Below are 24,595 nucleotides of genomic sequence, written 5' to 3'. Positions count from 1 at the left end.
GTCCCCCATTCCCAGACAACATGATCTTTTAGCTCAAGACTTTCATGGGTGCACAAGGTTGATTTAGACAAGCCAAGATGCAGCTCTACATCTACATTGCCTGCCTCCACTAGTTTTGGGGCTGGGATTGAGAAAGGATATGCTGGACCTTCCTGTTCAGTGGCCAGCAGGGCTGGCAGCCAGCTGTGTGGAAGGTGGCACTGGCACAGCAGTTACCCAGCTCCTCGCCCTCCTCGCACGGGGAATGGGGGCTGTCCCAGTGGCACTCGGTGGCTCCTTGGTGGGACGCTGAGCACCCACACCCTGGGGCTGGCACGGGTTGGTAATGGCTCGGCGGCACTGTGCCACTGTTCCTCTGGTAGCAGCTCCGTGTTGGCCCTAGCGTGGTGACTCAGTGGTGACACTGAAGCAGCAGGGGCGGCTCTGTGGTGTCCCCGTGGTGGCAACTCAGAGGCGCCAGTAGCAACTCCGTAGTGGTGACTCTTAGGCTGCTCCGGGGGCTCTGCGACGTCCCTGCGGCTGCAGCTGAAGTGGCACCGGGAGCTCTGAGGTGGCACCAGGGGCTCTGCACAGCCCCGCGCTGGCAGCAGCAGCTCGGGCAGCCCCTGCTCCCCCAGGAGAGCGCTCCCCCCCGGCTCGAGCGTGGCGCTGCCCGGCCCGCGCTGCCCCGCGCCTCCTCCGGACCGGCCCAACGGCCCGCGCGGGGGGGAGCGGCAGCCTCCTGCCGCAGCCTCCTGCCCGCCCCTGCGCCCGTGGCAACGCGCGCGGCGTCGGGGCGGACTCGGGTCGGTCGGGGCAGACTCGGGTCGCTCGGTGCGTACCGCCCGCAGGCAAGGCCCCGCCGGCACCGGAGCGATGCTGGGGCTGCGGGCTCCGAGGCGGGGCTCGGGGGCTGGGGCGGGTTGGGCCGGGAGGGCGGGCGGGCGCGCAGGTGTGAATCATGAGGGAGTTCGCAGGTGTGAACCGTGAGGGAGTTCGCAGGTGTGAACCGTGAGGGAGTCCCCTCACGCTCTCAGGGCACTGGAAGCGGCGGGCAGGGCAAGGATCCCTCGGAGCATGGGGAGCGGGATGTTCCCCGCGGCTGGCGCACAGGGCGGGCCCGGGGAGCTCTCTCGGCGCTGCCCCATCTCCACACACCGCACGTTAACAGACCCTGGCTGCTCCTCCCGCGACCCGGCATCTTTCGGAAATGAAACCCCCAGCAGCGTTTGTTTCATCCGCTCATTTGTAAATGACACAAGCGCCGTTGGAGTGACGGTGTCAGTGCCTGGCGGGGTGTCCTGCGGCACCACCGTGACTGTGAGCCCGGTGAGCCCGGGCCAGGCGAGCAGCACCGGCCGCCTCCGCCTGGGCTGCTCCCCCCGCCTCGCTGCTGCTTTCCCGCGGAGAAAAGAATGCATTTAAAAGCCCAGAGGAAAATCAATTTTAAAACTCTGCAAATTGTTGGAGGGAATGGGATGCTATAAAACTCAAAATTACTTTCAACTCTCTTTTTAAAGTAGAAGGGATTTGAAGTATGGAATAATGTTGGAAGCTGTTTGTTGGGAGCACATCACCTTGTCTGAGCTTATATTGTATGGCTTAAATTATAGGAAGAGGGAATTTCTGCATCTTGGTGTCCAGATGGTCTAGTAGCTGGGATTCTGGCTATGCACAGATAAATAGATTTCAGATAAATACTAGATTTCAATCTGTGGTTCTGCTTAGGGGTTAGATGATATTTCAAGCGCTATTCTCTAGTTCTGTTGCAATTTTTAGCCATTTTAAACCGTATTCGAAAGAAAAGAGTCCTATTTTGTCAAAGCTTTGGATCAAAGAATTGAAGTAGAGGCAACAGATCAAAAAGCTCATACCAGACGTTGAGCAAGACATGTGGGAGTTTGACTTCTTGGATGTGTAAAGCCTGGATTTACTGAGAAATTGTAATTATAGTTTTGCCACAATGACACACAGACGCTGTAGCTAATGTTGTGTCAGCAGTGCCATAAGGATATGCTCTCACTTTGAATAGTTCAATTTAGCATAATGCCTCGTACCTGGTATATCTAGGAAACATGCTTTTCAGGTGTGAGGGAGCATGCCTGAACTAATGCAGAGATAGGTGTCTCAGCAATCAGAAGGTTTTCTAGCTAAAGCTGGGACAGGTTGGTGCCAGCCAAATGTTTGCCTGTGAAGAACAGGGAACAGATGCTCCCAGGTGTGCAAGGCAGGGAGAAGGGTTGCTGAGGAGGGCAGAGAAGCTGCTTTCAGGAAGATATCTCACCTGCTTGCAGTGAGCTGGACTCCTATTTCCTCCCACTTTGTGCCTCTCCTTGTCAAAGGAGAGCTTCAGTCCTGAGGAAAGTGCTCCAAGTGGAAAGGATTGAAGGCTGTGAATGTGGCAGGTATCCAGCCTCCTGCCCCCATCTGCAGTGTGATGGGGCACTGGGCAGTTTCACTGCTCTCCTTCAGGATGCCTTGGACAGCTAAGGAACCCTGGAGCACAAGCTGTGTGCTACCACCAGCAATTGCTGTGGCAGAGCTGGCTGGAAGCTTGAACTGCCACTGTGTGCTCGCTGCACAGGATGGAAAGTGTTCTCCCCCTGGCAAGCTGTGCTGCCCAAGGTTGAGGGCCTGGGGTCACCCCTGGATGGGGGAGGAGGAGAGCCCTAGGTCTGTATGCTGCACATTCTTTTGGGGTGTGGAAAGGCAGTTGGTGTTGGAAGCTTGGAAAGAGGGAACTGCTCTGCAGTAAACTTCTTGGCTCTACAGTTAGGCTGAGTAAAAGAGAGAGGGTCTCTTCTCATCTTTGAAACCAGCCTGGAGACCATTCCTGAGAAGTGGATGGGACCAACCAAACCACCTAGCTGGAGGCTAGCACTGAAATGAGCTCCCCACCATGCTCTGAGAAACCTCCTTGTTGGAAAACTCAAACACATCCCAGCAGCTGGGGTGGCAGGAGAGTAGGATTCCTTTTGTGCTTAGCAATCTTCCCATGTCCACATCAGCTTTAGTGCTCTCAGCACTAAAGCTGTTTTACTGATTTGTTTGGGGAATTGCTGGGAAAACTTTGTATTCCTGCTTTTGTTCTTTAAGTGATGTGTGTCAGGGTTTTTTGCAATTGAAAACACAGGGACCTTCCTTCTGTGCAGCTAGGAGAGCATGACAGATATTTCTGAACTGGACACTGAGTAGGAGTTTGTTTTCTTTTGACATAAGTGTTGAGGACGGATTTTACAGAGGTGTGAGTACACAGCAAGTGAAGTAGCAAAGAATTAGGCCTGCTGTGGGCTGGCTTGGTACACTTTTCCCCAATCATAGAAACTTGTCCTTCATGGGCAGCAGCCACATTATTTTGGTTCTAGGCAGAGATTGCCAGCCCTGCTAAAGTGGGAGAGGGTTCAGTCACTCACCCCTACTAAAGGTTCAGATGAACCTTGCATCCTGGAGTTGGCTTCTTTAATTGGATGGTTTTAGGATTCTGGTGGTAAGAGGCAAAAGCACAGCAAGTCATGTTGGCACGTTGGTCCTGCTCCCAAGGAGAGGATGCTCAGGTGACACATCAGGAGAGGCACCGCAGGGTTGTTCCGCCTTGCTGCTGTTCTCCGAGCCGGTGCAGCAGGCACGAAAGAGTCCAGCAGTGATTCATCAGGAATCCTTGGATCTTGGCTGATTCCAATCAGTCCTGCTGGGCTGCTAAAATAGATATGGCCAGAGCATAAAATAGCTAATAAAAACAAAATCCTCCATGGAAAATTCATTCTTCAGGGTGTGAGGTTCCAGTTGCCATGCCAAAGCAAAGCTGAGAGGAGAGAGATTTGAGATTTTCTAGCTTGAAGGAGGGGAGGGGGTATTATCGATCTCAACTCCCAGGTCTTTCCAATCTGTTCGTTTACTCCATTTCATTTAAAAGACTCGCATCATGGTAACCTTGATTTATTATCTGATTTCTTTTTTGATTCAACCTCTCAAAATTGTGCACTGGCTTGAACCTGCAGTAATAAACCAGCACAGTTATTCCCTCTTATCTCCGGCATGCATGTAATGCTTTCTCTGCTGTACACGATTCATTCTCACAGACAGGCAGCAAGGTGAAATTCTGAAAAGATTGCCCTCTCTCATCAAGGGTATAGGGCAAGCAGAGTTTTCACTCCATTCAAGAGCAGAGGAGAGAGGGCATGGCAGGAATGGATCCTGTGGTGCTGTCTCCAGGTCAGGATGAGACTCCAGACAAGTACTGTGCCAGCTGTGGCCTTCGAGACCAGGCAAGGTCTTTCCAGAACTTAGCTCTGGAAAGCTGGAAGACTCCTACTGCAGAGGCTTGGCTACCAGAAGTAAGAAAACCCCTAGCAAAGGTGCAGGAGACAAACCACTAGTCAAATAGGGCTGGATGAGGAGTCTGGGTCTAGACTGTGAGCAGGAATTGATCAGTAAGCTGTACTGGCATCAGAGTACCTTTGAGAGACACCATGGAGAGCTTTGACTCATAATTTATAAGAATAAGCTACACAGGTATGTGTACATCACTGTATCAGTGCATGTGTGTGCAGGCTGGAGGAGTTTGTGTCACTTTCACTGTTCGAATTAGTTACAATAGTCATCTCTGTGTTTAGACAAGCCTAAAACCAAGGGTTGTATTATCCTCCTGCCAGAAGTCTGAGAGCTGCTCTTAATTGGTATCTCTCAGTGCACAAAGGTTTTTATAAAATAAAGCTGTACAGTTGTGATATTTGCCTGGACTTGCATCTCCCAAGGTGGAAGAGCAGAAATTATTTGTGAGCTGAGCAAAATATCCCCTGTAGGAAGAGAAAGAAGGGAGCTTCTGGCTATATTTAAAATATGTGTTAGGTGATGCTTAAACCTCTGTCATTAATTATTTAAATGAAAGAGGCAGACTTACACCTGGGAGTAGCTATGTTGGTATCCTAGTCTGTAGCCTTCTCCCACTGGAGTCAAGTGTGACAAGGTTTTTAGGGGATTTGGGTGCAGCAGAAGTAGTACTTCTCTTGTAGTCCCAGTTTGCTCAAATTCTCCTGGCAGCCTTTGAATGCTCCCACAGATCTGGGAAGCCCCTGCTGCTTAAGGAAAGCAGTTTTTCTTGTGTATACTGCTGGTTTTCCCACTCCAAAAGCCATCTGGAATAATAAAGCAATCTCTTTCTCCAGGGTTAGTGAGCCATTGAGGCAGCCACGTGAGTCTGATGGCCCCCAGGCCATGAATGCAGCGGTTGGTATTGAATCAGGGGATTGAACCTTCCGTGTTACCCACTCATCATAGCAAGTCAAGGATATCCAGCACTGTGGGAAGGTGTGGAGGAGTGCCGAAGATATAGTGTGTGTCAGGCTCAATGTCTTTCCACTCATAGCAAGCCCAGGGTTACGTCACAGCATTCTTCTCCCGAGAAGATGGAGAAAGCAAGGAAGGAATTGAGGAATTTTCTGAGTAGGAGCCGTCCCAGTATCAGCAATGAGGCTTCTGCTGATGTCCCTGCTCCAGGAACCTCCAGCAGCTCAGGGGTAAGTGCAAAGAGCAGTTCTTTTTCCAGCACTGTCCTGAAAGGAAAAGACTTAAGGTACAGCTGATGTGTACATGTGTAGGTTTCACAGGTCCTAGCCCTTGCTTTGCTCAGAGGCCTTTGTGCAAGACCTTGGCCTTTACAAAATGAAGCCATGAGGCTCATCCTGGTCAGAGTTGTGCTGTCTTCCTCCCAGTGACAGCACTGTCCAGATTGCCTGGGTTTGGGATGCCAGTATGGCAGGACAGGCTTGTGGTTGTGACTGTAGTTGATATTTGGCAGTAAAACCCTAATGACTGGCTGCCTAAGCAGCCCCCAGTCAACATCCTCTGCTGATTTCAGGCCACATGCTGCTGGGAGATTCCCTGCTCCTGTGCACTGGGCTGCGCTTTTCAGGTGTTTGTGTCTCTGTGTCTATTCTGACTATTACTCACAGTCTCAGTTGTCATTAAAAGATCTGGTAAAGTCAGTCTTACAGTCCCACTTTCTCTCTGTACCTCTATGATCCCCACTCACACTATGCCACAACTGTGCTCTGACGTTCCCTCACATTCCAGGGTGCTTCTGCTGGCCCCCACGTGTCCCAGTCTTTGGTGAACCAGGCAGACCAGGAGCAGCATACCCCTAAAGGTAAACACACTGAGAGGGAATGAGGTGGGGCAGGAAACTGGGCCATAATTGTTGAGGTTGCCTGTAGTGGACATGCTTGGAATTAGGCTGCTGCCTCTGAGTTTGTGCTCTGCTTTCATTTTCAGTGCTCAGGAATGATGCTGAGCTGGTTGAATATCCTGTAAAAAGTGAATTTCATTTAGAGGTACAGCAAAGTGATCTGAGTGGGTGGTAAAATCATGCTTTCTTTTCTCCTGGATATATCCACTTCCCCCAGGGTTCAGGGTGGACTGTGCTGGTGCCTGTGGGAGTTCTGGTCCTGCTGCCAGGAGAACACTGAATTTGCATGTGTTCTTACTGTGCATGTCCCTTTCCGGTGAAAATCACAGAATATCCTGAGTTAGTAGGGACCCAAAGCATCATCAAGTTAAACAGCTGGCCCCGCACATGACAGCCCCTAAAATGGGACCTGCCTTTGAAAGCTGTATTCAAGGTTTAGGTATAGCCAAATTCATGGTTTTCCCTCATTTATTTATTCTGTAACCAGCTGCACCCCAGAGCAGATTGTTCTCCCTAGATGCAAGGGCTCTCTGTGTGTACAGAGCTGCTGGTGCCACCTGCTTATAGGAACTTGTGTCATGGATGCTCAAATATAGGAACAGAGAATAGTTGAAGGTTTGCCAGCACTCTCCTGGCCTCTAGAGCACTCCTGGGGATATGGATCATAGACTGGCAGTGGGTGGGAAGCAAGTGTGTGTGTGAGAGGATTTTAGAGAAAGATGGGAACTGCATATACCACCCTCCTGTGCTTAGATGTGACATTTATTTTCATGAGTGAGGACAAATGACTGCTTCCTCAAGTGAATCTTGACAAGCTAGACTCATCTTTAACAAGTGGAGACAGAACTCTATTTATGATCTGCTGTTTCTTCAGGGGGGAAGAAGCCATCAGGTTGGAAATGTAAATGCAAATGAAACACTAAGTATTGACATAAATAGTTGATAGTGCACAAAGTGCCATAATGGATGGTGCCATGGATTTGGCAACAATAAAGTGACTAAATTGGAACAGCTGTGCTCCTTGACAACAAATATAAATCAGGGCCATTCTGTAAAGACCCCAAGCAAGAGATGTGCACGAGGCTAAAGAGCTGTATTTTAGGGATTCCTCAAAATTCCATTATGGACCATGCAAGTGTTAAAGAGCACATTTGTGTCAGGCTAGCCGCCCTTCCTGAGGGAGGCAAGTAGAGATAGAGGAGCCAGTTAGGATGTTCCCTTTAGTATCTAAGCAGACAACATACAACTACAAGGGTTGAGTCAGGGGCCGTTTAAGAAAGACAAGGGAATGACCTCTTAGAGGACCCTTCCTGTACCTAACTGTCCTGAAACATGTCTGGCTTCAGCATTATTGGCTGCTCTGCACAATTGCTTTGAAATCAAGGGTCACATGCCTGGCTCCAGAAGCACATGCAACACGATGAACAATTGGGTTCAAAGCTTGACATTCAAAATAGCCAATTCCAAACCATAACCTCAAGTTTCTCCTTGATAGAGTGTGAAAGTTCATCAAAGGAAAATCTCTTACTCCACTAAAATCTATTTTTAGTTCAATGCTTAGCTCTGTCTAGGGAATAGTGCTTTTTAAAGCTTGCATGCAATTACTTAATTTAGGTTAAGCTTCAAATTCCCAGTTTGCTGCTGTTCTATTATTTGCAACTTGTTTAGCAATATAAACAGTTTGGTTTATTTATGGGGTAAATGACATGGTTTAATTTCTGCCAGTTCTTGGAAATGTATACTTTTTGCTTAGTCCAAATTTCTGTTGAAAAGGCTTGGCCAAATGGTGAGATTGTTGGCTGTTTAACTCGCTGATGTGAGTGGGTGGTTTGATTGAGCAAAAGCTGAGAAGAGAGAGGTTTGTCCCAAGGTGTGAATAGGCACTTCAGGAGACAAAGATGACTTGCACAGCTTCTTTTCCCCTGTAATATTCATAAACCCTTTATACCACTTTTACCAAGTTCCTCCCAGCTGTGACTGACTGTTGGTGTCAGGCCCTCCAGAGAGGCCCATCCTTTCTGAGGGTGATGGAAACTGTGCACTAGAGACAGTAACTTGCCCGCTATCATGTAGAGAGTCTGTAGCAAAGCTGGAAAAAAAAAAACAGAGCTTCTTAGAGCCAGGTCTGTGCCCTGGCTCCCAAAAATCTGCATGACAGTAATGCTCAGTGGAGGTTTCTTTTATGCCATAATTTTGATACTGGAAAACCACAATCACATATTGTCGCAGGGAAGAAAGGTCTTTCTTTCTGTTTCTAATTTGATGTTTACTTGATTTCTCTTACAAATCTAGTGAAGTGACTTCTGCAGACAACCCAGTAGACAGCAGAGTCCTCCTTTGTGTGTGACTGTAAAGCAAAGTGACGCCTGGTGGTTTCAGATGTGTTTCTCTTTGTCTCTTAGTCACAAAATTCAAGATGCCTGCAAACTTTAGAAGTCTCCTGGATAAGCAAGTGGTTGGATCATCCTCTGAGTCCCTTGCTGAGTCAGATTTCCCTGTACAATCATTTAAACCCAAAGTGCAGTTACCTTTCGAACGGATTCCAGGGCAAAACCCTCGGAAGGTTGAAATAGAGAGGTGGGTATCCAGAAGATGGTTAGAGGCATCATTGTGGAGTGGACACAGCAGATTAGGGTGTTGTTTTTTGATTTCAAGGCATAGCATGTCAAAAATCCTTAAGAAAACCTTATCCTGTAAAGCAGTGGTCTCTAAAGTGGGGTGTGCATGCATTGCAGAGGTTACAAAAGACAATTCACTGGGATGTGGGAAGAAAACATTGCTCTTAAATAGTGTTTGTCATCTTTTTGTCATTCTTTTTTTTAATTTCTGTTTTTGTGTATGCTCTGTAATGTATTAGTACAGTAGTACATGTATAGAATTTATGGATTGGAGTAACTGATCATTCCAGGTCACTTCCACTGCATTTTTTTATACTGTAAGTGAGAAAATGGATGCAGTGTGTACTAAAAGTGTTTTTACTGATAGGGGTGCACAGTAAAAAGGTGGAGCCATAGGCATGGGAATGCCTATAGGCACATTAGGTGATTATTTCCTCTTCTGATGTAAACAGGAGGAGACGGCTGTATCTCACCTTTGATATTGCTGAGCTCTTGGCCAGCAAGGGGATAGACTCCAATCAGCTGATTCCAAGGCACTATGACCCTGACAATATGCCACCTATTGAGGAGACAAAAGATTCTGTGTTTCCCATCTACCTCCCATTAAAGGTAAGAGAACATGTTTGGTACTTGTGGTCTGTCTCATTGCTTATACCACAGGAGGTTTCTGAGGACACTTAGCCAGTATTGACACAACAAACAACAAAACAAGGAAATGCTTTGGAGATGGCTCAGGCACAGAAGGGTCTCTACAAGATGCTGAGCATCTTCTTCAGGATACCCACAACTTCTGTCAAAACTAATAATCCTTGAGAGTGCTCCTCACTGGCCTTTATGTATTCAAAGAAAAGGTGTATCATGTTTCCTTCTGAATGCAGTAGTCAGCAGTATTGCTGCAGGAAACCTCTCCATGTGTTGGTCTGTTCTCCCTAGGAAAGGGCTGGAGGTACAGATGCTGCTGTTTGGGAGAAAATTGTCAACCAAAGATTGACAGCACAGCTTTTGCACCTGGACTGATTACCATATTTTGTAGCCTATTTAGGAACTGTTAATGTTTTCCTTTCATGAATTTTTTTATTGAGTGTTTTCTTATTTCTGAAGTAAATCTTAATTTTACTCATGTCCTTACTTTTTAGGTATTTGACAATGATGAATTTGACTGTCGAACTCCAGAAGAGTGGATCTCACTAGGACTGGAGCCAGGATGTTCTGATAGAAAGCCAGTGCCTGGAAAAGCACTTTTACCTACAGATGATGTACTTGGACATGGTAAAATTTGGATCAGTTACTGCTCAAGTGGGGCAACACTAACAGTTACAGGCCGTTTCAGCAGAAGGCAACATGCAGGTTCTGATGATTGTAGCTCTGAATAGCTGAAAAGCCATATCTCTTTTTGACCAGGCTCAGGCAGTCAGAGCAAGAGACCAGAGATCTGAGACTACCAGTCCTGCCATGGTCCATTTCCATGTTTTTAGAAGTTGCCTTTGCCTTTTGACTTTCAGTCAGCACAGACAAAGTTTCTCTTTATTGCCACATAGCTATCTTCATGGAGTTAGGTAACTTGCACACTGTGTGTTCTGCCTGGATTTCACTTCAAGTGCAGGATCAGAAGACAAGTTCAGACTACAGTAAACATACAAGTGGTAAACCTGGGCCAAATTAAATGACGTGGACATTGTTTTCCCATCATTTGGAGCCTGCTCAATGAGAAGGCATTACTAGGTACGGTTGCACTGATGTCTAGCTGTGGCTGCAGCTCATATTAACACATCTGCAGCAGCTTTAAAGCATGGGAACTGGCATCTGCAGCTCTGGAGCAGCCTCCAGAGGCTTGTCTGTCAGCGGAACTGAAGCATAAAACATAAACTCTGTGTATCCTTGGGCAGCCAGCACATGATGGCTGAGTTCTGTTTGCAGCTGTTTTGGGGAATACTGCACCTGATCACTCCTCAGGTTGAATGGACAGCATAATGCTGTCCTGACCTGTATCCATATTGATATCAATATAGATACAGATCTGTCTGATGTGTGCAAAATGTTGAAAATTCTAAACTGTAAGACCTATGTTCATTATTTATTGATCACAGCAGAAACTCTGTGAGATTGACTGAGATTCAAATGAGCAAATGGATTTGAGTGTGGCATCACCACTCGGATCAGAAAATTCCATCCTCCAGGAGAATGGACTAACCCTGTTTTAATCCTTGTCTCTCTCAGAGGACCCCAAGAGCCAGGAGTTGATCTACAAGTGGATTGATGTTGGTGTTCTGGATTATGACAAGGAGACAGATCTCTACTTGGTCCATAAAGCAGACAAAGGTCTAGTGCGTGATGAAAAAGGGAGACCCATCCTCAATGGAGGAGTAACTCCAGAAGGTGTGTTTCAAATAAGGTCCTTTGGGACCTGTCATATAGTCTGAGAGCCAGTTCATTACCCATGCTTGTCCTAGCTGGAGATGGGAAGAACACCAAGAAGTCATTTTATCTCTTTCACTGTTATCTCTCTTGATATGTGTCTGTTTAACTTGTCTGCAAAAACCTCCAGGGAAGAGAACTCCACATATTAATTTGACCCCATTTGATGTTTTCCCTTTGGAAACACCTTTCTTTTTATTCCTTCTCCCATCCTTGCTGCCTTCAAGAAAAGTAAAATGTTGGTCTTTCTGGGTCAATGCCATTTTGAAAGAGAACGTGGGCAGATTAAAATGAAGTACCCTCTCTTGGACAGTTTGGAGATGCTCCTTATCTCTTGCTGCCCTCAGCTTTGGTCCCTCATTTTGATCTCCTGCGAGCAGCCCAATTATCTTGTCTATCAAAAAGCTGCTGTCAGCACTGCAAGCCATTGAGTTTTGTTTTGCCTGCAAACTGTTGCAAGCTGTACTTTCATTTCCCAGGAAGAGCTCCACTGTTGCCATGTCAGTACTGGGTGCCACGAGTTTGCCTGCAGTTCCTGGCCGAGGATCCGCAGGTGTTTGCGGAGCGCGTGGCCTCTGCCGACAGCCTGCGCAAGAAGACGCAGGGGCTGCTCATGTACCACTTGTACGTGGACTGCATGCCCACAGAGGGGCTGGACACCATCAGTGAGAAAAGCCTGCAGAGGATGAAGCGCTTGGCTGTGCAGACTCCCAAACTGAAGGATGAGAAGAGGTAAAGCATCGTGTACACGTCTAGGGGCTCAACCTTCAGTCCATAAACGTTGTGGGACTTCATAGGGCTACAAAACAAGTGTCAGTGGAGGCAGATCTTGATCAGCCAACTCATAGACCATGAGTCTTACCTGCCTTCCATTCTGTGCACAAGCACACCACTCTGTGGCCCAGAGTGGCATCAGAAGTAGGCAGATGGCAGCTCCAGGGACATGTGTGGTCTGTCAGTGTTCCTGAAGTAGGTTCCCTGTGCAGATCCACCAAGCCATGCTTACACCTGCAGTTAAGTGGCCTTTAACAGCAAGAAAGTTGACAAAAACGGCATGGCTGACCTTGCTGTCTCCTTGTGCTTTTGAGGAACAGATCAGTCATTGTTGTACTGATCTGCAGACCACCCATTGTCTCCAGAGATCTGGCTGTTGTCTGCTGGTGACCTTTCTACCTATTAACAGCTGCTAAAACAAATCAAAAGATCTGCACAGGGAGAGGCAAACAGAACAGGAGATCTCCACCTGGATTTAATGGAGTATCTCTTTGTGATGCAGTTCATATTGGGGAGGCATTTTAAAGACTCCCTGGGCTGATGAATCATGAGTCACTGGTGGTGCTGCTGGGAATCAGCCATGCCTGATTGCCTTGCTCAGAAATAGGAAGGTGTGAGAAGCTGCATGGTCTGCTGGCCTGAACTGGAAAGTAGGGGAGTAATTAGTCTCTGTGAGCAGAAACATAGGGATAAAGAAAAGTACTCTGCCTGCTTGAGGTGAAGGATCATGATTTCCTAAGGCAAATGAAGCAGGGTTTCAGCACTTCTGTGAGTGTTCTGGCTAAGGAAATGGAGAACAAGAGGTGTTCAGCAGGAGGCAAATGGGAGGCCAGCTTGGGAAGCCCAACTTTTCCAGAACTGCCAGCTACTTTCTTTAGTTTGTGGTTATTTCTCCTTCTGTCTGTAATGTTTCTACCCAGTGGAGATGTTGCTTTGAACTGAAAAGACACGGCGGCTACAGACCTAGTCCTCACTCCCTGCTTGCCTCTGTCATTAAAATTCTGGTTGATACCTTTGCTGGCTGCTTCATTGTCTGCACAGTTCTCCTGATGTATTCAGTGGTGGGTGGACTTCTGGGTTAGCAAATTTGGGAGGGAGAGAGAGAGGGGTGAAGTGTGCGGTAGTTACAGTCATGTGCTCAAATGCCATGGTTCTCAGTGTTTTTGTCTTGTAACAGCATGTTAGACTGTATGAGCAGCCTGGAGAAAGAAGTGAAATTGGACTATGAACACACCATAAACAGGATAAACTTTGACAGAGTCGTTGCTTCCAAACCCCAGATGTTTTCTTATGTTACCCTGCCAGACAAAGAGGAGAAGGAAGCACCAGAGAGAGGTAGGGGACACAGGGAAGCAGTTTGCATTCAGTGTGGTTACCTGTTTGATAGGATTCTTGGATTGCTGTAGGAGCTCTCATGGTAATGATTAGAGCTCACAAGGGGCAGCAATGGGAGATTATGTGAGGCTTTTGAGTATGTGTCCTCTTTTTTAGGGTATATTTGCATGCTCATGTTTCCTCAGTATAATACATTAGAACTCATCCACTAACCTGTGGTAACTCTGCAGGCAGAGTACCCTTAATGGCACCAAATGTTTGGCAATGTGATTAGCTTGCCACTGTGCTGGAGCTGACTGCCTTGCCTTTGCTGTGCCCAGCTGGGAAATGCCTCAGGTGTGGAAGAGGACTCAGGCTCCTTCAGAGTCCCAACCAGGAAGAAAATGGCCCCAGTAAAAGATGGGGGGAGGTGGGGAAGCAGTGTATTTTGTACACTTCAGTCTTTCAAAGGCAGCAAGGCCTTGAGGTGCTTCACAAGTAGCCTCTCACAGATGGTATTACTCAGCTGTGGCTTGGAGCCTGAGTGGGACACTTCTTCAGTTCCAATGTTCTTTCTAATGGAAACTTCATGAGCCAAAGCCTTGGGAAGGTCAGGCACCAAGACAGCACCTCAGCTCCTATTGGGAGGCTGCAGAAGGTTTTTGCTGCAGAGCAGAGACTCTCTTTCATCCAGCCCTCTGCTGAAGCTGCTGCATGATAAGGCCTGTGCATTAGAGCAGAGTCCTTTTCACAAGTGCTTCCCAAAGGGATCTGTACTCTAAAAGCAGAAGCTGAATTCGCTGTTGCAGGCAATGACATTATTTCTTTTTTTGGTGCTAGGGCTTGTCTTTGTCCCAGACTATCCTTTTCGTAAACAACAGAAAGAATTCAACTTTTTGTCACTCCTGACCAGTCCAGAAGTCATCCATCTCCTTGCACAGGTACAAGATGAGTGCAACAAGGTAGCTGTCATGTCTCTGTTTGACACTACCATAAACAAACTTGTCTCTCTGGAGGAATTTGAAGAGATCCAGACTCAGACCTTCACTCAGGTGAGCAGAGGAGGTGTGAGGGAAGAACACATGGAGCAACCAGCAGTGCTGTCCGTGTGCATTAGACAGATGCAGCAGCTGCAGATTGATTTTTCTGGAAACTAATGAACTGTCAAAGGAGACATCATGTCTGTGGCACGGAGGCACATTTGCATGTGCCTGTTAAATTTATTGGGATATGGGGAGAATGGGCTGAAAGAGTCAGAGTCCCCTGGTTGGGATCAGTCAATGCTGACCATGCTCTTAGTCATGTGTTAAACAAGTGGCCATGTAAGGCTGCAGCCCCTCTTTCCTCTACCTGGTTTATACACAGATAGGAGTCCTGGTTGGCACTCAAAAGTTTCCTTTTTTTCTCCTTTTATTTATTTTTATTTCCTCATCCATCCAGCTGCAAGGCACAAGATCCTTGATCCCTCCTGATAATGCTTTTCTCACTCTGTTCTTTATATACTTAATTAAATTACTCTGCTTGGAATGCCAATAGACACAACAAGACAAAAATTTGCAGCTCAGTGGTAATTCCCACCAGAGGATCTTCATGTCCTCTGATTGAAGGCAGCACATTGCACCCTGGTTGTGGCCACACAGAGTAGGTTGCACACTAAATCAGTGGCAGAGAATGTGCTGGTCCTTCCCAGTCCCGTGCTGTTTCAGCTAGGCAGTGTTGTCATCCACTCGGTGACTAAGGTTCTTTTATTACACACAAACAGCAAGCTGCCTGTGGAGCAGAAGTGACACTTTGTGGTATTTTAATAAATTAAAATACTGCAAACTGCTGCTGCCCTTGGCTGCTTCTGCTCTTTCTTCTCGCTTGTCAACAGAAGACATTCTGTCCTTTACGTGCTCATCACACTGTCTACACAAGTTTTGTGAGGGACCCTGACACAGGCAGCTGCAGGGATACCGCTCTATAGAAAAGAGAACAGAAAGGAAACACTGTGAATAAAACAGAGAATAGAGCACTCCCACTTCTTAATATCAGGCTTTCTTTTTGTGGGTCTTTTGTCAGTACAGGAGATATATGACCAGGTTCAGATGTCACACGTGGGGTGGGGTGTGGTTTGAGAGCTATTTTAGCTACCACAGGTCTGAGAGAACAGTTTCTTTTCACAACAGAGAAAGATCCAACAGCCTCAGTCAGTAGCTCACCTTGCAGTACTGTTTTCCCATCAGTCCTTGGAGGATTACTCAGCTTGCTTTCTCTTTGCCCTAGGTTCAGGAGTTTCTCAAGGATACTTGGATCAATACCATAAAGACTGCTATTGAGAGCAGCCTTAAAGATGCAGGCAAATGGTTCAACCTGGAGGAGACTGACTGGGATGTCTACCAGAGCTCCAAGCTGTGTAAGCTGATGGGGCGCATCCGGTTCATGCTTCAGGACTCTCTGCGGTACCTGGTCCAGAGGTCGCTCATCAGCTTCACCCAGCTTGTGCTGGATGTTTGCCAGAGTGTCCTGGATTGCTCAGAGGACATGGAATGGGGAGATGACATCAGCAGCAGTTCCTACACGTAAGAAAGAAAAATAAGGGATGGAAAGGGCAGAAAAGTGTAGTGCTGTTGTCTTTTTAACTGCTGTTCTGCAAGCAAGCTTTGCTCTGTATGGAGCCTTTAAGCTGGGCAATTTTCCTTAATCCTCCACCTGACATGTTCACTGGAGTATGGCAGAAGGAAATAGTGCTGGCTGCTCTGTTAGTACAGCTTTCCAGCTGCTGTTATTGATATGGAGCAGCCCCTTAGAACCAAGGTCTGCTGTTTGATGTACTGTTCTAAAGATCAGCCACCTCCAGCATTCTTGGGGGAGCAAATTGTTACTGCTAGATTTTTTCTGGATGCCAGGAAGAAGAATACCAGGAGCAGGGATGCTTAATTCCATTCTTAGATGAAACCTCAGAACTAGATTCTGGCCTGGGATCTCTAAAGAATACCAAGTTTAGGTTATCACAGGGCCTAAAATTCTATTCCATTGGGTATTGATTTAAGGATATGTGCTTTTTGTGGTGTTAAAGAAGGAACATTTAGAAATGGAAAGCCAGAAGAAAAGAAAAAAAAAACAAACCCTACCACTCACATGAGGCCTCTTATCTTTAAATCAGTGGAAGTCTTGACACTGACTTCAGCTGATCCTGGGCCATGCTGGTTACTTGCAAGATTGGGAAATATTAATACAACTCTCAGAAGTGCATTTTAGGAGTATATTGGAGATACTGAATGCCTACTTTGAGGAGCACCTGTCGTTTGACTGTAAAGCAGCTCCAGTTCTCAAGATGAGGTTATGACTTTTGGGGATCCTGATGATGTGATTAATGGTTCCTTCACCTTGGATAAAAAAAGGGTTCTTAATGTCTTCACTGGAAAATTGAGAAAATTGAGTCTTAATCTGCTTGAGACAGTCCTCTTCTCTGCTTTCCTTTCCTGTCCAGGAGGCATTTTAGTAACAGCACCAGAGCAATACAGTTGTGTATAATTTTCTCAAAAAACATCCCTGTTGTTTCTTATCTCTTCCCACCACAGGCCTCAAAGGAATCTACTCTTTGCAACAGACATTCAGCTAGACAGCAGTGGCATCCTCTTCAGCCCCTCTGTGAAGAACTTTGAGACATCCTTCATTTCTCTCTTTGACAGTGGGATCCTGGCCACTCACAGTGTCCCACAGCTGGAGCAGGTGAACACTTCTGCATCAACAGTGATACAGCCATGCATGTGTCAGTGCATTGCAGCTCACCACAGACACCCCTGAGCTTGTCCTCAGGGAGAGAGGTGCAGAAATGGATACTTGGGAATTCAATTAAAATGTGGGGACAGCACTGTGCTATGCAGTTCTATTCTGATAGGATTTCTTCAATCTCCCCGACCTTGTAGCTCTTTTGTCTGGTTTTTGTTTCTGCTTTGGTGCTGCAGTTTCTGTGGACACATGGACACGCTGGTTCCCCTGAGTGCATGGTGGCTGGTGAAAGCAGACTCATGAAGGAAATAGCATGCTTTACAATTCTGTAGCATACTTCTGTCTGCTACTGTGAAAGCCCTATCTCCCTAGATCCTCATTCTGATAAAACAATTCCTGACACAATGTAGAAGTGTAGACTGCAGGCTTTTCCAAAGGTGCCACCAGGAATTGCCTTGCCCCTCTCCTGAGGAGGCACAATTAGCTCTGTTTGTCCTGAAAGACCTTTCTCCTTCCTCTTCCAGTATGTGTTGAAGAACATAGATACAACAAGCACCGTCATGCTGGAATCAGTGGGTTTGCAAGAGCTAGAAGTGAAAGAGCTACGTGAGACTCTGCGCTCTGCCATTCGAAAGACTAAGATCCCTCTCGAAGCCTACGGCAAAAGATACCAGAAGTTCTTAGAGATAAATAACAATGACATCAAGTACTTCCTAAAGTAAGTGGTTTCTGACAAAACTCCTGTCACCCCAATGACAAGCCTTTTGGAAGCTGTTGTGTGGATGTGCTGATGTGGGAGTGTGGGGCAATTGAGACCACGTGCCTCAGATGTGAGATCAGGCCACTGTCACAGGCTGCCTTCACTCATGGGCAACAGTCCATGCTTTTAGAGGACATTGGTGGTGGCACTGGGAATTTCTTCCTGTCTCTGACAGCAGTCACATTCTTGTCATGCTTGTCAGTGTGATTGGAGATATTAATGGTCCTAAAAATGAATCATCCTGTTTGAGAATCCAGTTAGCATACTTGACTCTGACCTCCTTCATATAGTGTCTGCTCAGGCTGATAGCATTTTGTAGAAAGTAATGTGTTTTTTTGTTTCAAGCTCATTGTTTTCATTGCCAAAACTCTTTGCACCTATTTTGTCCTCTAGCCTCTGTTACTTTTATGGATTTCTGTTTAGGTCTTATGTTTTCTCCAAGCAGTGGGATTGAAGCCCTTTTTCTTATTCCAGCTTAATCAAGTTACAAATCCCATCCAACAAATTCCTGTCTCTCCCTGGAATACACTGAAGTGCCTATCCTCCCCTTGAAGTGCCTCCTGATCTTGCCTTGTTTACACCAGTGCTTGTATTTTCCCTCCCTCTCTTCTTGCCATATCTCCTTTTTCCTCTCTTTTTTCAACTCCTTTTTTGCAGCTAAAATATTTTGTGCTCCTACTCCACACCACACCTATTATGTAAATGTATGCCTTACTAATTTCATGTATTGATCCTTTGAGTGGACACAAACAGCCTGAATGCTCAAAAATTCTTAAGGTTTACACTGCCTTTTTTTTGTTGTTTTAATTTACAGAAGCTATGAAGAGCAATTTCCACCTACCCAGGAGGTGATGAACATAGTAAACACATACTTGTCTGAAAAGGAGACCCTGGACCACCTTCTACCTAGTTTTATTATCATTGGCCCCTTTCGAGTCAGGATAGAACATATTAGGCATAATCTGTCTGTTAAACATAAAGCAGTGGCCACTGCTGTGTTGGACCTGCTGGCTAAAACCCTCCATTCACAGGTGCTGAAAGTAAGTTACCTGGTTCAATGGATTATCTGTCTCTGTCTTGTCTTGTCCTTCTGCTTTTGAAGTTGCTCTGTTTTTGTGAAATGACCAGAAGGGCACATTAGTGAGGATATTTTAAAAATCACACTGAGCTGATTATTCCAAATTAAAATTATAGGGGACATATGCAGACTCAACCAAATGAAGTATTAAATATATTTAATAAATTACATGCCTAAAAGCTGTAGCTCTTGAGATGAAATTCTTCAAGACCTTGCCATCATACAAAAGGGTGTTGGTGGATTGAAAAGATCTGTCTGGTAGACAACTGGAAAGTCCTTCTGCTTCCTCTGAGAATAACTGGAATATAGGCAATTGCCTCTGCCAGCTGGTTGTCTAAATCTGTTGTTGTCATAATTTCCACTACATACCTGCAGTTCCTCTTCCTCTTTTTTTGTCAGTCTCATTCCATTTGAACTCAAATGAGATGGATGGTAAAAGAAAAAAACAGAACAAGGCTGTGTACTCATCGCTTAGACCACCTTCAGAATGGGAAGTGGGTGGGTCAGGGCAGATTTCTCAGTTTGTCTATTTGCAATAGACAAATAGACTTTTTGATGGTCTTTGCTGTGTCCTGCTGCAGATCTGTGAGGCATATGAAGCCATCAGCACCAAAATGCATGAGAGACCAAACAACATTGAGGAGCTGGTTGAGCTGCGGGACTGGCTGAAGGGAGTGCCCGAGCAGCTGGCAGCGCAGGAGGTAGGGCAGGCTCTCCTTTGGGCAGGGACATCAAGGGAAGTGAGGAGGAAATTTGTCAATGTAATGTGTGGTGTCTCAGAAGCAGATCTCCAAGTTTTTTACTTGCATGTCTTTGCATGCAGTGCCATGAGATTCCTGGCTTTGTATTTTTATAATTCCTGAGATTTATATTTTTAAATACACATATCATAAATTTAAATCTCTTTGCAAAACAAAATAGCAGTTAAAAATCTTGCCTAAAATACTTAGTATGCTTTTTGCTGCCTTCATGATCCATTCTGCATTTTTGTACTGAATAGCTATCTTCTAAAAATGAATGCTGTTTTCAAGAAAATCTTTCTGTTATCCAGTGCTCAAATTGCTGTTAATATATTTTTTATGATGGGACATTTTAGCACTGAGTTATTTCAAAGTTATTTGAAGTGTAAGTCTTTTCCCAGCTGAACAAATGGGGAATCAAAGGCACCAAGCTGTAAGCTGACTTATCCAGGTCTGACAGGGACAGGATGAGAGAACCTGGAGGATAACCTAACCACTGGATTTCTGTCCAGTGCTTTATCCACTAGGTCACACTTGTTTTCATTCCCATAGAACAGAGGGTGATGATGGCATGATCATTCACAGAACAAGGGGTTGTAAATCCATTCCCACTGTTCACACAGCACAGAAGTAGCACACATCACATTAAGCTTGTGTGACTAACACTCCTCAAAGGCACCTCAAGAAAATGAGGTGTACACCAGAGACTTGGAATCAGCATGGTCTAAAGGTGTCTGCTTTTTTTCTCTCTCACCCTGTGCAGCAACTGATTGGGGAAGTCATGGAAGATTACAAGGTCATGGACGACTTCCTTTACAATCTTACTGAAGAAGATTTCACTGACAAGTGAGCACAAGGCATTTCTCCCACTGTCAAAGTGGGACTCTGCAGCAATTACCATTCTCAGTGCTTCAGGGGCCATGTGTCTATCAAGGGCTCCTGCAGAACTTTTAAGTGTCTCTCAGGCTATGTGAGCCTGAATTCTTGAAAAAAAGTTTGTAGACAAGTAGTGTGAGTTCATGCTGCCTTCTGGCCTGGGGCAAGGCAAACTGGTAGCTATTAACCTGTTTAACATAGTAAAGCCCTTTTCTCTAGGTGGTTTTTTTGTTTTTGTTTTTGGTTTGGGTTTTTTTTTGAGATACTTGTAAGGTCTCAAAGTGCATGGTTTAGTCTGTGCCTGAAACTAAATGAACACTTCCAAGATAGGAACACTCACAGGGTTTTCATAAGACTAGGAAGGAATTTGAACCCTTACTATTACTGCAGTTCTTCTCCAAGCATCCTCCTCTTAGTTTTATTATTCCAGTTGTGGCCTGACTGCCCCAGTAGCAGTGTCAGCTCACAAACACATCTACAAGGCTTCCAAATCTTGCTCAGCCTGGGAAACACTTCTCTTATGACATGTACTTGGTCCACTATGTCTGCAGCCTGAGTGAGTCTCTGCAGAGTGCTAAAACATGCAGTGCAAGGTGCAAAAACTCTCAGAAGCTGCAGGAAAGCAGCTCAGCCCCAGGCCAGCTTGGAACAGATGTGGCTGTATTCCCACTGCCCAGACCTGCCACAGGAGGACTGGTAGAAGATGGGTGCATCCCCAGGTGCTGGGAGGGGTGTGACCCCTGGGTGCTGGGAGTATAGTGTGCATACCTTGTGCCTGGCATTGCACACAGGCTGAGGGTCCAAATGGAGGCAGTAATGGGTGGGCTATGGCTGAGCAAGAACACAGAAACCTGCCTTGGCATGAGCAGCCGATTTGTGCAGCCTTTCATGGGTCTACAACACTCTCCCCAGGGCACTCTGCAGAATTCAGGGCTTCTCTGTATCTGGGTTATGTTGGCCCCTCACTGCCCTGCTTAACAGGAGACTGGCTTTTTTGGTAGCCCTGAAAAGCCATAAGCTGAGACTCTGACCCCGTTTTTTTCAGTCCCTTGCAAATACATTCAAAGGCAGACATTCCCTCTGGATGCCAACTGTTATTTTGCTGTCTCCTAGCTTTTCAGCAGTGTAGTGGATTTGTTTCTTTTAAAAAGACCTTCCACTTCTCCCCAGCTTTCACCAACTGAATAGCCTAGTCACAAGGACTGCATATCAACACGACAAGCTGGAAAAAAATGTTTTGTTGAAACCACATGTGTTTCTGTTGTTGTTAAGCCTCCTTGTTTAGTGGGATTTGGTTTTCTCATTCTGTTATTTTCAGCATTTCAAACATATGCTCAAAAAGCTTGTCACTTTCTCCTTTTTTTCCCCATTTGTTTTCTTGTATCATGTGAGTGCAGGTGGACTGCCAGTTACTGGCCAGTGAAAATGTCTATGGACACAGAGGCCGTTCGGCTCCAGCACATAGACGATGAAGAAAGATTTCGCAAAACGCAGATTTCAGATCAGAAGGCATTTGAAGAAAAACTGGAGGAAATGCAGGTATTAAGCTCCTGACAATGAACTGTCCATAGAAGGGGGTCTTGAAGCTCTTTTGGTCAGCCAGGTGGGAAACTTTCAGATGAGATTTTACTCAGATGAATTTTGAGGTGAGTGTGCAGTTAGACCAAATATTAACACACCTCCCTTGGTTTTTTGTTGACTTTTGATTAAGAGTTTCCTGTTTTGTGAAAGACAAGATTCTACAGAAATACTAATTTTTCATTGAAAAGGTGTTTATACAGTCTTCCAGTTCTTGATGCTCAGGGAACATGGGCACCTCCTTTTTCTTTCTTGTGTACTCAGTTCCCTGTAGAACATCTCCTGCACTGCCGTCCAGGGGGAAAATATAGCATTCCGTGTCTGCTAAAACAATCTGATTTTTTTTTTTCCCTCAAACTCTTAAATTCAGGGGGAAAAAAGCCATTTTAGAAAAGTGGAATCACTGACCTAGATTTTCTTGCAAACAGGTTCACAAAATGATAATACCCCAACACTGGAGCAAAAAACTCAAACAAATAAATACAAACCCACACAAAATACCAAACAAACAAACCCGAGCCACCGAAACAAAACACAATATTTATTGGAGAAGCTCTAGATATGTGTTGTTAAACAATTCTTGGAAACAAACTGAGTAGTCAGTGGAGCTATCATTTGCACTTTACTGGTTCTGTAGCAAATATCACTGTAAATTCAGCATCAAATTTGGGCACAGACTTATTTTTCCTATTCCTTGGGGATTAACTGTTGTCACAAAGAAGACAAGTAGCTGGTCATCACATGTGCAGTTTCCTCTACCTGACCAGTGGTCATTACTTCTCCTCACCACTTTCATTGTGGTCTAAACAGAAGGGAAATTGTTTTGGGGGAGGTGAAATCATGAGCATAAAAATCTTGCCTTGGCTGTAACGAAGAGCACACCAGGAAGCTGATATCTCTAGAAAGCAGCACTCAGCTTCAGAGTCCTGACATGCCTGCCTTTTCTCTTCCAGCTGACTGTAGGTGGATTTTCTGTCCAGTCAGACGTTAATCAAGCCCATGAGCTGGCTGAAGATGCAAGGGATGTCCGGAAGCAGCTGAAAGAGCTTCAGGAAATGTCAGTTCTCTACAACAACAGGGAAAGACTCTTTGGTGTCAGAGTTACTGATGTAAGTGTTAGCAGGACTCTGGTCTTTGTTGGGATTTCTAGGTGGTAGGTGGAGCAAATATGAGACATAGTTCCTCAGGAGGGAATCCTTCATGCTGTTTTGGTTTCTCTGGGGAACTTCTCCTCAGTCCTGTAAATTGACTACACTGCTTCACTGCTCCACTTGCCTGCAGAAGAGCCAATACCAGGCAAACGTGGAAGGCTGCGCAGGGTCTGTTATTTCCACTTTTGTGAGAGACTTTGGATGTCCACAGTGAGATCTGAGGGATGTTCACGAGGAGAAATTGGCTGGGGAAGGTCTTAAGCAGTAGTTAGGATGCTTCCATTTCTCCAGGGCTGTTGCTGCAGGTCTATAGGTGTGAATACAAGTGGTTGCATAGTGGGTGCTGGCAGCTGGCTGGGCTTGGAGCGTGGTGTTCTCCTAAGGCAACAGTTTATGTGGTTACAAACACTCATTTTGCTTGAAGCTGCTCAGCTGCCAATGAGTCATTGTCATCCAGATCCAGCCAAGTCTGGCTGCAGACCAGAAGTGGAGTTCACATGATGATCCTTTCCTACCCTTCAGTCTGTGGTTACTTCTCCTTCCCTGTAAGGAGCCAAGTTTTGCTATGATGTGTGGTGTGTGCTTTCACTGATGGTGTGTGGCCTCACCATCAAAATCTCCTCATTCTGCAGGAGGGCTTTCTACAGGCAAGAGGAAAGGATGTTTTCCATGCCACACACATGGTGCAGGCACAACTCCACTGGATGTATGTTGGCCTGAATGTATCAAGCCCAGCTCTGCTGGTTGCTCTCTCTTGGAATATGTATTGTAGGCCCAGGAGAAGGTGGTCTGATGTATCCTCTTGAAATACATTTGAAATACATGTTTTCTCATTGCTGGCTTCAGATTAAAAGAGGTGGCCTTTGGTTTTTTTTTTTTTTGTTTTGTTTTGTTTTGGTTTTTTTTTGCCTTTTGACATGTAAGCTGTCATTTGGAGGTGAATACGCTTGTTACTTATATTGTTTTTAATCTCTTTCTAAAGTACAGTGGGGTGCCCAAGATGATTAAGGACTTCCAGCCATACTATGATCTCTGGACTACAGTGTCAGACTGGATAAAGTGGTATGAGAGCTGGATGAACGATTCTCTCCTTAAAATTGAGGCAGAGGAGCTAGAAAAGAATGTCAATGACTCTCTTAAGACCATGCAGAGATGTGTGAAGCAGTTCAAGGATTCACCAGGTAGATGCACAATCTGGGGGAAGGAAGTTGGTGCATATCAGCATTTTGATGTGTGTTATGTCACAGAGTGCTCTAAACAGGCATTGTCAGGATGTCACATGTGTATTAGAGACAGCGGGGAAAATGCTAGCAAAGTTATTTTCCGCTTCTTTTCCTGAAACTGTGATGATTCACATCTAGATACTAGTTAGATGCTTGAAGTACCAGCCACCCTTTGATGTTGCAGTTAGTAT

The 24,595-nt window shown here is 45.8% G+C and overlaps 1 protein-coding gene across 3 annotated transcripts in view; it reads left to right on the top strand.

Moving 5' to 3' along the window:
* The first annotated feature begins 726 nt into the window (after positions 1-726).
* DNAH1 (dynein axonemal heavy chain 1) overlaps positions 727-24,595 on the top strand; it is a 75,250-nt gene continuing 51,381 nt past the window's right edge. For all 3 annotated transcript variants that reach the window (XR_004419258.1, XR_004419257.1, XM_033071245.2), the window contains exons 1-19: positions 727-813; positions 5,145-5,495; positions 6,052-6,124; positions 8,566-8,740; positions 9,234-9,390; positions 9,918-10,050; positions 10,999-11,157; positions 11,676-11,928; positions 13,148-13,305; positions 14,125-14,336; positions 15,550-15,845; positions 16,848-16,998; positions 17,523-17,716; positions 18,573-18,798; positions 19,418-19,537; positions 20,340-20,422; positions 21,850-21,991; positions 22,984-23,139; positions 24,164-24,362. Coding sequence is in view for 1 of the 3 variants with exons in the window: in XM_033071245.2 (XP_032927136.1) it covers positions 5,385-5,495; positions 6,052-6,124; positions 8,566-8,740; positions 9,234-9,390; positions 9,918-10,050; positions 10,999-11,157; positions 11,676-11,928; positions 13,148-13,305; positions 14,125-14,336; positions 15,550-15,845; positions 16,848-16,998; positions 17,523-17,716; positions 18,573-18,798; positions 19,418-19,537; positions 20,340-20,422; positions 21,850-21,991; positions 22,984-23,139; positions 24,164-24,362 (2,998 nt within the window). In the remaining 2 variants the exon portion in view is untranslated. The remainder of the gene's footprint in view (positions 814-5,144; positions 5,496-6,051; positions 6,125-8,565; positions 8,741-9,233; positions 9,391-9,917; positions 10,051-10,998; positions 11,158-11,675; positions 11,929-13,147; positions 13,306-14,124; positions 14,337-15,549; positions 15,846-16,847; positions 16,999-17,522; positions 17,717-18,572; positions 18,799-19,417; positions 19,538-20,339; positions 20,423-21,849; positions 21,992-22,983; positions 23,140-24,163; positions 24,363-24,595) is intronic.

This window comes from Catharus ustulatus, chromosome 13 (genome assembly GCF_009819885.2).
Source record: "Catharus ustulatus isolate bCatUst1 chromosome 13, bCatUst1.pri.v2, whole genome shotgun sequence".
In the NCBI taxonomy this organism is placed as follows: domain Eukaryota; kingdom Metazoa; phylum Chordata; class Aves; order Passeriformes; family Turdidae; genus Catharus; species Catharus ustulatus.
This window is presented reverse-complemented; position numbering and strand designations above follow the sequence as displayed.